The sequence below is a fragment of the Sciurus vulgaris genome (genome assembly GCF_902686455.1).
Source record: "Sciurus vulgaris genome assembly, chromosome: 3".
NCBI lineage: Eukaryota > Metazoa > Chordata > Mammalia > Rodentia > Sciuridae > Sciurus > Sciurus vulgaris.
Window position 1 is genome coordinate 33,412,606 of NC_136463.1, and position 12,104 is coordinate 33,424,709.

The following is a 12,104-nucleotide window of genomic DNA, read 5'->3' on the forward strand; positions in this document are numbered from 1 at the left end:
CACCGCATTGGTTACACGACGTTCTAGAACTCCGCCCCACGTGCGCCGGGGAGGAGGGGGAGGAGGAGGAGGAGATGGGGGTGGGGAGGAGGAGGGGGAGAGGTGGGGATGGGCCGGGGGGGCGGGGACGGGGGGTGTGCGAGGCGGCGGGGCTGAGCTAAGCCGAGCCCACGTGTGACGGCTCTCGCCGCTGCCCCGGCTCCGCCGCTCGCAGAGAGATTCGGAGGAGCCCGGGCGGGGGGGAGGAGGCGGGGGAGGAGGGAGCGGAGATCTCGGGGCTCGGAGCCGGCCGCCGCTCCGCTCCGATCGCTGTGGGGCTCGGTGTTTCGGGGGTGGGGGGGCGGGGGGGCTCCGATATGGAGGCAAATGGGAGCCAAGGCACCTCGGGCAGCGCCAACGACTCTCAGCACGACCCCGGGTAAGTTTCCAGCCGCTGCCCACCGCGCCGCCGCGGGCTCGCTCTCCTTGCCGCGGCGGGGACGGCGGTGCGCGGAGCCGGGCATCCGCGCGCCCCCCCGCCCTCCGGCGCCCCCCCCGTGGAAGTTACACACCTTTGGGTTGCGTTTCGCCGCCACCTTCTCCCCCACCCCACCTCCCGGCTCGCGCTCGCCCGCTCCCCCCCGCTTTCCTTTTAGCTTTTGTAAGTTACACGTCAAAATGGCCGATCTGACATCGGTGCTCACTTCTGTTATGTTTTCTCCCTCTAGTAAAATGTTTATCGGTGGACTGAGCTGGCAGACCTCACCAGGTAAGGGAGGGAGGGGGGGACGCCTGGGTCCCCCCCTTCTTGGCTTCTTTATTGCTCTTTGTTATCCCGGTGTAGGAGCCCCCCCCATTGGCTCCCCACTTCTCCTGTGCAAGGTTATTTTTTTAAATAGCAAATCCTTTCCGAGCCCTCTACACGACCTCTGTTGCCGAATTTTCCCCGCGTGTGCAAAAAATGCAAAAACAAAACAGAATAACAACAGAAAACTACTTTTGGTTTTTGTCCTTGATCAAAATTTGCATTGCTTTTTTTTTTTTTTTTTCTCCACACCTTCTCTTCCCCCCCATCTCTCTCTTTCTCTCTCTACAGATAGCCTTAGAGACTATTTTAGCAAATTTGGAGAAATTAGAGAATGTATGGTCATGAGAGATCCCACTACGAAACGCTCCAGGTAAACCATTCCCTTCTGGATTTTGTTTTTATTTTAGAACAAAGTTTAAGTTTTATTTTTGGAGGTGTCTTCGGAAGTAGCTAAGCGGATTTAGAATGGGGCTCAGGCGCGTGGCTGGTCTGGAACGTCACTCCCCCCCATCACCCCAAAGGTTATTGTTAATTAGGGCTGAACTCTGAATACAGAGATGCCCATCTCTTCGCTTGAAGTCATTTTCCCGTTGCTTCTTTTTCTCTTGTTTAAAATGACATTCAGCTTCCTTCACTTTCCACAGAGTTTTTCCCCCCCATGTATGCCTTCCTCACCATCCCAGCTCCCCAAACTCTGAAGTCCCCTGCTAGGAAGGTGGATGAATCTCTTCTGAGTGCCGGGCCTCCTTCGGAACACAACAAAGCCTTAAGAAAGGGAAGAGGAGAGGAAACTGAGGCGGCCGGGGTGGAGGCACCAGCCTTTTCCAAGTTACCTCCAGCCGCCCTGCCCCCCGTTCCACTTCCCCCATTAACCTTGATTTTTTTTTTTTTTCCTGGAGGTGGAGGGTTGTAGGCAGGAGAGGACTTAGGGGAGGGACGTGGGAATGGGGGTGTGTGGGGGCAACTTTTGCTCCCCTTCTGCATTAGGTCTTACTCCTTGTTGCTTTCAATGGTGTCACATTTTCTTGTTTGTTTTTCTCCCTCTTTGTCTCCTTTCAGAGGCTTCGGTTTCGTCACGTTCGCAGACCCAGCAAGTGTAGATAAAGTATTAGGTCAGCCCCACCATGAGTTAGATTCCAAGACGGTAGGTTGCTTTTTGTTGTTGTTGTTGTTGTTCGCCCCTTTTCAGGAACGATCTGGGCATTGACAGCCCTATTTAAAGGGACAGCGCCTTCTTTTGCTTCTGTGCTAGAAATGGGTACTTTTAAACAGAGCTAGCGAGTTGGCTCAGAAGTTTGCTGCGCTGGCTGGGTTTGGGGTTTTCTTTTAGAGCCCGTCCCATTGCAGCTTCACAGGCAAGGAGGAGGGGGTTGAAATCCCGGAGAGGCTATCCTCCCGTCCAGGGGACCATGCAGAGAAACTACCGGAGAGCAAAGGGAACTTTGTCAGCCAGCACTGCCCGAGTTACCAACTGTGGCTGTGGGAATGGCTTGTAGGAGGCACAGCCTGCTTCCTGGCTGAGGGGAGCAGGGGTGGCGGGGGAGGGGTGCTCATCCTAAGTCCAGGCAACAGGTTTCTCTTAGTGCACTTGGGATTTGGAATGCGGTTTGAGGAGAGAAGGAGCCGCTAGCAGAGCCAAGCTGGGCATCCAGTGGGGTGACTCCAGATGGCGTGAAACCGTAGCCTGATAAGGCCTTGGGTTTCAAATGATTTTTTTCTTTCTTTTCTTTCTCGGATCCTTTCATTTGAGGGTGGGTACTTTTATAGCATTAGAAGTTTTTAAAATCCGAAGTGGAGAGAGGAAAAGTTGGCTAGGGTGAGGTCAGAGAGAAAGAGAATAAAGAATTGTCAGTCTATAATAATAAATTTAATGTTAGGGGAGGCTGGGGAGTTCACAGTGTTTTATTTAGCCCCTGTGTTGGCTTCCTGCCTCTCCTCCCTTCCCCGTATGTCTACTGTAATTTCTCCATGATTTTTTATGTATCTGCCTAAAGCAGAGGCCTCAAGGTGACGTTGGGATGTAGTGGTGGGCAGCGTGGGGCTCCAGTTGTTTATGGTGGGCTCCAGGGATGGAGTAAGAGATGGGGGTTCTCCTTATGGTGGTTCATCATGAACTTGGGCAAGTTATTTCCTGCCTCTGGACTCAGTTTCCTCTTCTGCAAAACAAACAGAATGAGGTGATCTTCCAGGTTCTTTTGGCTTTCACATTGGAAGCCAATGGAATGGAACATTGAATAGAAGAAAAGAAAAAAAACCTGACAACCTTTGATGCACCTTTATTGATTTTGCAAATTCACCTTCTTTCTCTGATCAAAGAGGTCAGGTGCTGCCCTTTCTCCCCAGGAAAAGACCTCATATACTTAGTAGCTTTATTAATTGTCCTGGAAGTAGTTTAGCTTATGGCTCAGACATTTTGTACCTTTAGAGAATTTCATAGAAGGAAAAATCATTTGTAGGGTGATAACGGATGTCTGAGGATTTTTTTTTTTCTCCTTGACTTCTTGATTAGATATTTCAAAAAACTAGTAAAATTAATAAGGAAAATCATTTTAAGGCAAATTCTTGAATTTCTTACCACCCCCTCTCCCCACCTGGGTGGGAGCACTAGAATTTGGTTTCTATGGTGGCTGGTGGGTCCGATCCTTCAGGGTCAAGGGCATAACGTCCAGTTTTCCCTCCCTAATTGTATGTAGACGTGTTGTGGTAGCTATTATTTAGTATAACCTAGCTTTTGACTTTGTTTCAACGTTCAGTGCAGGAGGCAGAAGGCGGTTGGTTTATTGACATGGAAACGAGGATCTTGTTTACTCTTACCTTAAAAGCTTTGTTTAGGTAACTGGCCATTCGCATCCAAAATAGTACCCTAGTGTTTCCTAGAGGACTGTAGATCCAGTAAGTAGAGTTGTACCTAACTAACTAATGTTTTAATTTTTGGTAGTTTTCTATTTTGTTCATCTTTAAAAACTAGTTGACAGGGATGTGCAAAAGGTTGGGATTTGCCATCTTGCCTTGACCCCCTCCTCTCCTTTAGAGATCTCTGTGTGTAAACTTTGCACACTGATCTCGGTGCAATGGGCTGATGTCACCACACCCAGCGTAGTTCTGAATTGGCTTTTGGTTTTGTAATTTTAGAGGGTTTTTTTTTTTTTTTTTTTTTAAGTTGATCTCGTTTTTTTCCTTGTGCTCACCTCCTGACCGCTCCCTTGATGTGTGCCCTTCACCTTCTGTCCCACCAACATGATGACTTCTCTTACAATTGTGTGCCGGTCAGCTAAAAAAAAAAAAAAAAAAAAAGGGAAAAAAGAAAGAAAAAAATCCTTTGGGAGAGTGTTTATGAACAGATGCGTCTGTCCTTGGTTTGGTCAACAGAATGGAAAATCCACACCTGTTGTATTTCTCTCGTAGATGAGCTCTAGTCAGTGCTGGACACACCTGTAGATACAGTAATGTTAATCTTTATGAAAGGGTAGTTTCTAGATCAGAGTTTTTTTTTTTTTGTCTCTTTTAGTGTTTGAAAAGTAATCTCTCATTTCTCAGGTGATGCTTAAAGGTAGGAAACACGAAACAGACTTTTATTAGGTCTTTAAACTACCTTAATAAAAGCGATCAATCCTTGTGCGTCTCACCACCTAGGGTCCTAGGGGATAAGTCAGGGGACAGAGAAGCTATCAGCGGTAAGCTTTTCATTCCCTGCACTTTTTCCCAAAGCAGTATATTTTTCCCCCATGGCAGAACTGAAAACAAATTCAGATTTACTTTTTAGAAGGGAAGAATTTTAATGCAGAAGCCAAAGCCTTTAAATAAATAACTCGCAGCAACGTTCATGCCCTGAGTTGGATTTTACCCAAAGATTTTATGACATTTAGAATTTTGATGAAAACCAACAATGGAAAACAAGTTTTTTTCTTCTTCTTATCTGTCCCTAACTTTTTTCTCCTCACATTAGCCTGTTGGATTCAGATACTTCTGTGGGAATTGTTCCGAGTTGTAGAACTAGTCCCTGATTGAGAATCATGTGCTCTGCAGGCTTCTGACTTGAAGTGGAGAAGTTTTTACATTCAGGTTGAGGTGGGGGTGGGGATACCCTAATTCTCAGACTAGATTTGAAAAAAAAATTTTTTTAAATGGTACTGGGGATTGAACCCAGAGTTGCTTTACCACTGAACCTCATCCCCAGCCCTTTTTATTTTTTATCTTGAGAAAGGGCATTACTAAGTTGCTGAGGCTGGCCTCATACTTGTGATCCTTCTGCCTCAGCCTCCCAAGTCGGTGGGATCACAGGGGTGAACCACCACTAATTGCTACTTCTTTGATTCAGTCATTTTATTTTTTACTGTCCCCAGGTACCTTTCTTATTAAATTTGAACTCAGGTCACTCATAGATTTTTATCCTATGTGGTCTTAAAAATCCAGTTGGATTTAGTTCCTGTGCATCTTTTCCTTTTCTTTTTAAATTATTTTAAGTACCAAGTCTGGCTCTGAAGATTTGGACACCTGCTTTCTTTTGAGATATAACTACCAAACAAATGATTTTTTTGATCAATCTTGGGTCACTTGATTTTGCCAAAATTCAAGCAGAGCGTTGTGTTGGATCTGATTGCCTGGTGCGAGAGGGTGTTTATGTTGAGTTTCCAAGTTATGATTTTTTTTCAGTGATGACCTTGCTCCCGTCTTTTCTCCTAGACTCACATTGCAAATTAGCTGTGGGTAACTTTTATTAGGCAGTGTGGATGGAAGAGAAGCCCTTGTCTAAATAAGTGTACCTGATTCCTGATTAATAAAGAGCATCACACACTGAGATGCATCATGAGACATTTCATAAAGGCCGATGTTGGTCCCATTTTGGAGGGATGATGAAAGCTGAGCTCAGCATTGAAGGGACTTTTAAGTTGCCCAAGAAGTTAATAAATGCTAAGAGATAAGCCTGAGAAATGAGCGATTAATAATTAGGTGATTGATCCTATTTTTTTTTCCCTCCTCAGTATTTCACTGACTCCTACTTTTCCATTTTTTTCCCTCCAGATTGACCCCAAAGTTGCATTTCCTCGTCGAGCGCAACCCAAGGTAAGTAGGAGAACCAATGATAGGATTTTAGGAATTGAGATGGTTGTAAGGATTTCAAGTTCCAACGGAGTTTTGACCACGAGCTGTTGAAACCTGGTGTTCTCTGTGCCTTCAGGGTGTCAGCTTGGGTGGTGAGTCCAGACCAGTGGTTCAGTGAAACAACCCTACGGGTAGTGCGCCTCTCAGTTTGCCGTCCCCAGGTGGATTCTGAGCATCCAGCTGGGGAGAGGGACAAGTCTGATCCTCAGTGGGAGGACTTGGCTCCGTCTGTTGCAATATTTGTGCAAGTGTTCTGTTTATTTTTTAAGCATTGCCGAGATCCTATTGGGAAAAGTGGAACATTTCATTTTGTTGTGACTTCCTTTGGAGGGTACTCTTTTGAGTTGGAGTTTTTGGAGAGGAGTAGGGTGAATTTAGCTTGGAAAACAACTTCCTAGACCCCTAAAACCAGCAGTCAGAGTGGAAGCAGGGATGCTAGTGGTTTCAGGTCGTTTGGATAAATCAGGGCACGCTTGAAACCAATAGTCCTGCTTATTTCGTGCAAGTGCTGATGCCTGGGCAGAGAAGTTCTGAAAATGTTGTAACCTTGGAGGACTGCTACTATAAGACTTGCTCAGAGGATCGAGATAGGGTTGCGCTATCTTAGAAGTGTGTAGTTAACAACGTAGTTTTCACTGAGCCTGCCAGGTGGCCACGAGAACACAGCTGCAGGAAGCCTACGGTGAGGTTGGAAAGGCTCAGGGTATCCGTGCTCAGTTGACACTTTTTAGGTATGCGTTTTTTTCTAACCTGGGAAGAAATGCTTTTCTGCATCTGTGGCCTTGACACTCTCAGGTGAAAGGGGAAGAGTTGAAGCTGCAGATTCTAAGACATAAAGGAAAAGTGTTATATGGCTCTTTGCAAATTCAGTTTACTTCTTTAAGCATAGTCCCCCGGAGAGGAACGTTCTCACTGTAAAGGGGAAAACGGTTTTGTACATTAGTACAGAAAAAGTTGGCCCCTGTGGATGATATGTTGAGAATTTCACATCTGGATCCTGCCCTCATGAGTTAGTGATTCTTTCTCTTCCTTTTTAAAGATAGAACCAGAATTCCTTAGGTAAATATACTGACATATTTTCTTCAGGCATTTTTAACCCACAGTGCTTAAGTAGACGCTAGGAATTGATGAGCTGAACAGGTTAGGTTACTTCTGTATGTAGCACAGCCTTTGGGATGGTCTTAATGGTGGTAGTTGCTTTCCAGACTGTGTGATCCTTCACATTTAAGACTTCCCAGACTTAGCAGTATTTCCTGGGTTTGAAAGAACTGCTGTTTCTTCCATAAGTGTGAATCTTCAAATTTCCAGGTTAGTCATTTGATCACTCAGAACTTGGATCAGATTACCCTAGAGGGAAACTGGAAAAATCCCTGACTTGGTTAAACCATGGGTTTGACCTGTTTTCCCTTCCCCTTTGTCGTTCCTACCTCTCCCCCGATTTTTTTTTTTTTTTTTTAACTAGGAAGGCAGTATTTCACTTTAATGTATTCTCTCATTTGTTTTTTTCAGTGATACATTCAACTTGAAAACTAGATACACTATTTCTCCAACTTGTCAAATCATACATCTCCCAGGGGCTCCCTGGCTGTTTATGGGTGACTGTCCAGTGTGCATTAATATCAAACCAGTTGTGGGGAATGTGGAATTCTGGAGAATTAGTAATAATGACACATCACCTAACAGAGGGCTTCGCGCTCCGTTATCTCCATCGGAATACCAGCTCTCTGCTTCAGTTTTCTCATCTGTAAAATGGGAGTGGTGACATGCCAGGGCTTTGCAGCTCCTAATTACCATTATGGTTGTTGGTTTAATTCTGAGGATGGTAATTGTTTGCAAGCTCCACAGCCTGGCTGCAGAGGCCGCTGTGCCACTCTTTAGCTGTGTGAACTTGGACAAATTGTCTAACTTCCCTGCACCTCAGTTTCCTCTTCTCACGTGGTTTTTCTGCAGATTAAATAAAGGTAATGTTCTTTGTAGAAGGCCTGGTGCATTGGCAAGACCACATTAGCACCCACCATTTTTATTGTTCTTTTTGTTAGCTCCTCACATGAGCCCTTGAGAGGTCAAGTAATAATAACGATACTAAGTGAACGTGCGTGCCAGGCACCGTTGTTGGCACTCGGTGTGTGTTCACCCATTTAGTCCCCACCACAGCTCTGTAGGGTGGGTAATAGTATCATCTCCAGTGTATAGATGAGGAAACTGAGGCACTGATGGCTTGAGAAGTGGTACAGGGGCGGAGGAGATAGCTCAGTTGGTAGAGTGCTTGCCCTGCAAGCACAAGGCCCTGGGTTCAATCCCCAGCACCGCAAAAAAAAAAAAAAAAAAAAAAAAAGAAGTGGTACAAGGAGATTCATCAGGCAACTGTGCTCCAGAACTGGACCTTTGACCATGTGCTCTCCTGTGGGGGTATTGCTGGGCTTCATTGCCCTGAGGTGGAGGAGGAGACAGGCTCCATGAGGCCAGCTGGCTGCAGGAGCAGAGCCACAAGCCAGATACTTCAGAGTGTGACGTTCTGTGGTGTGGGATTAGGCTGATTCTCCTCCTGCTAAGGTATCATCCTGCTCTGTGGCCCTGTTATGTACTCCTGCTCCATCTGACCACTCAGGGCATCCCTTTAGACCCCTGTGGGTTTGCTTTACCCCAGTGAGGCACCCAGAGAACCTTCGAGATACGTGGTGGTGGGTATTCGGAGCTGGTGGGGAGAAAGGGCCTTCCCTGTCTGCTGCTGTTTTCTAACAGAATTTGGGTTTGGCCACCAGCGTTTCAGACTGAAGTTACTTTGGGGGACCACTGCCAGGCTGCCAGCAATACAGAACTTTCAAAGAATCCTATTAATTGATTGTTTCTCTCCCTTCAATGTAACTTCTGCGAGTCTGTGTTAAAGGTCGCAGTGGCATGGTGAACTGAACCCCTCCTTGTGGACTGGCTGAGGAGCTAGTAGATGATAAGTCAGTTTGCATGTCAGTTAAAACTCATCTTTTGACTTTCAAGCTGTCCCAGAGAAATATTCCATGGAGGTGTTAAAACAAGGCTAGTGGAAAGAAACTGCAACTTAAGATGAAGGAAAATCTGTGAATCTGTGGCAGTGGAGAACAGATTTTGTATTAGTACTGTCATAATATTCTTTAATGTATCATAAATAAAAATCTGTTTTGACCAGAATCTTAATGAGGGACTGAAGGAAGGGTTTGGAATCCTGCAGTTCAGTCGTCACCCCTTGCTACATAAATGTTCACATCTCAAGTGAGGTATAATGAGCTTTATTAACCAGTCCAGGGATAACTCCTCGGAGACCAGTGACCGTTAATTAGTGAAGTACATTTTGATCAGGAGAAGAAGAGGGTCCATTCAGTATCTTTCTATTTTTCCGGATGATTATTTCATTTTGTAAAATATGTAAGAATCTCCTCCTTCGTCTTTTTAAAAATTAAAATGGTCATGCTACTCTAAAAAGATGACTTAATTTGAAGCCGTTGGAGAAATGAGGATGATGGGGATCAATCATGCCATGTCCTTCCTTTGTCCCCTTTGGGCTGAAGTGTTGGAAGAGTTTCGCTGGAGCCTGTGGCTGCTCTTTCTTGTGCGGAGGAACCAAGAGACTCCTTAGCATCTATCGGCAGGAGCGGAGTCTGGTTTGTACTTGCCATCTGTTCTAATTATCCTTGTGTATAGAAACACATTCCCCACCCCTCCCAATTGCCATTCCCCTCAAGTTCTATTTTTGTTTTTTAAATTTAAATTAAATTATTTTTTAAAAACTGATACATAAAAACATAAACATCGTGCATATTAACGGGGTGCCATGTGTCGTTTTGATTCTTGTGTATCTTGAGCCTCCTTAAGGTTTTGGAGACCAGAACCTTAGCTGTTGATCCCGAGGGATGATTTCTTCAGCCTGTTTCCAGTTGCTTTCCATTGCAGCTGGGTGACTATGGGTGAGCCCCTTGAGCCCCTCCAAGTCTCAGTTTCTGCCTAAGTGAAAAAATCAGTACTCATCACATGGAGCTGTTTAGAAGATGAATACAAAATTCTTTGCTGGGAGCCATGTAGAAAGTTGCACCCAGCAAATGTCTGCTGATATTATCATTATAAAACCATTATTGTTTGTGATACTAGGGATTGAACCCAGGGGGTGCTCAGCCACTGAGCGACATCCCCAGACCTATTCGTTTATTTATTATTTTGAGATAGGGTCTTGCTAAAAATTGCTGAGGTTGGCCTCTGATTTACAATCTTCCTGCCTTAGCCTCCTGAGTAGCTGGGATGACAGGCCTATCCCACTGTGTCCATCTTGTTAGAGAATTACTTTAATAGAACAACAACAACACGACAATACCGGAATGACCTGAGAAAAATCTTAATTGGAGTGTAAGCTCCCTGGTGGCAGGGAGCTGCTGATAGTCAGTGCTCAATAATTCAGTGAATGATTTGAGTCAAGCCTGCTCTTCTCCTAGGGGAGGCATCTGCCACCCAGTCACATTATATTGGTTGCTTCAGGTCCCCACCACAGTTAAGGTACTGAAGGGGTGAGCGAGAAGCCTGGTTTTCCTGTTCCTTGTCTTGTCCTCTGGTATGGCTTCAGGGCCCTGGAAGATTCTCTGAAACACACATCCAGATGGGTGCTATGGCAGCAGGGGCGATTTCTCGCGTACCTCCCGTTCCGGGGAATGGTTTCTTGGCAGCTTCTCAAGGGCGAAGGGCGAGTTTCCTGCATCTGGCTTTCCCTTGCCGCGGCAGGTTGGGTCACTCTAACATCTTGCCATCTTGGGTGATCTGCAGCTGTCATTTCGGCAGCCACGGTTAACCGACCTGCCTGGTGGCTTTTCTCGTTCTTGCAAGGATGTGGTGGCGTGTCCGCGGCCCTTTTCCACACCAGAGGACCTCGGAGGATTAGTGGCTTAGCTTCCTGCTTGTCGAGAGCGCTGCTCCTTCCTGCGTTCCAAGTCGGTAGCAGGTGTCGGCCTGAGGAGGAGGGGCACCTTGTCCTACAAATGTCCTCTCCCAGGATTTTGCCTCTCCTTCCATGCTGGCGTTCCTTTGCTAAGGTCAGTCAGCAGAGATGACGAAGCTCCTGTGCTCCGTGTCAGGTGCTTTTAGACACACAGGTGAGCCTCCTTTTTCTCCTGGGAAAGCAGGAAGAGGAAGGCAGCCTCTGAGGCGCCAGCTGACCATCTCGTGTGCCCCTCTAGGCAGCTTGCTTTCTCATGTCCTATTTTGGATTTTTAAACCTGGACATTCTTTGCTGGAAAGCCCAGGGAACACACCAGGGGATACTGCTTCTCATCTCCTTCCTCTTCTTGGATTCTGTCTTATTTAGCAGGAGCTTGTGTAATGGTTCCCTCTGTCTGTGACCTCAGTTTGCAGGGATTTGGGAAGCCCTCAGTGCTTCCTGGTGCCCACCGAACACAGGCTAAATGTCTTAGCCTCATGCTTAAGGACCTTCAAGATCTGTGCGAGGGACTCTCTTGCCTCCCACCGCCTTGAATCTACGGTGCTGCGTGGATCCGTCTCCTCACGCTCTTCCCTCACCCTGGGGTACACAACAGATCCCTCTTTGACAGAGCCCAGCTCAAGCTGTCCCCACTCCCTCTTGGAAGCACAGTCCTGTGTCGCTTAAGGACGGGGCCACTTGCTGAGAAATGAGTCATTAGGTGATTTCGTCATGCGAACCTCAGAAAGTGTACTGCGCGTACACAAACAAAAATGGCCAGGATGTCACTAGGCAGCCTAATCGAATGGGACCACTGTTGTGTATGTGGTGCCACTGCTGGCAGAAAGGTCACATGGTGCGTGACTGTGGTGCTGCTTTCTCTAGATTTCCACAGCACTTCACCTTTTCTTTGGTTATGGTTCTTTGAACAACAGTAAGTTAGCAAAACTTACAAAGCACCTCTGTCTGTTAGGGGTTGTGCTAGGCGTTTGCTCACTATTCATTTTCCTAATGCTTTTGAGCACTGACTCTCCGTGCCAGACCTGCATGAGGCTTTGGGGGTAGTGTGCAGAGGACGAAGCCCCTGCCCTCATGGGGCTTTCCCTCTAGTGGGGCAGTAAGCTCAGAGCAGACAGGTAAGTGTAGCGCATGCTGTCAGGTGTCAGCCCCAGAGCCAATCAGCCTCATGGTGGGGATGGGCGGGACCTAGCTCTTAATACTTTCTGTTGCCACTTTGAGTAGTTCAGTAATTATTTACCACTGTTCTTTCTCAGTTCTTTC

At 46.5% G+C, this 12,104-nt stretch overlaps 1 protein-coding gene across 5 annotated transcripts in view; it reads left to right on the forward strand.

Annotated features, from left to right (window-relative positions):
• The first annotated feature begins 312 nt into the window (after positions 1-312).
• MSI2 (musashi RNA binding protein 2) overlaps positions 313-12,104 on the forward strand; it is a 371,748-nt gene continuing 359,956 nt past the window's right edge. For 2 of the 5 annotated variants that reach the window (XM_079131458.1, XM_079131459.1), the window contains exons 1-5: positions 313-418; positions 708-748; positions 1,076-1,157; positions 1,847-1,931; positions 5,810-5,851. In XM_079131458.1, coding sequence (XP_078987584.1) covers positions 357-418; positions 708-748; positions 1,076-1,157; positions 1,847-1,931; positions 5,810-5,851 — 312 coding nt within the window. In that variant the 5' untranslated portion in view covers positions 313-356. The remainder of the gene's footprint in view (positions 419-707; positions 749-1,075; positions 1,158-1,846; positions 1,932-5,809; positions 5,852-12,104) is intronic. The other 3 variants (XM_079131462.1, XM_079131461.1, XM_079131460.1) reach the window with 3 other exon arrangements.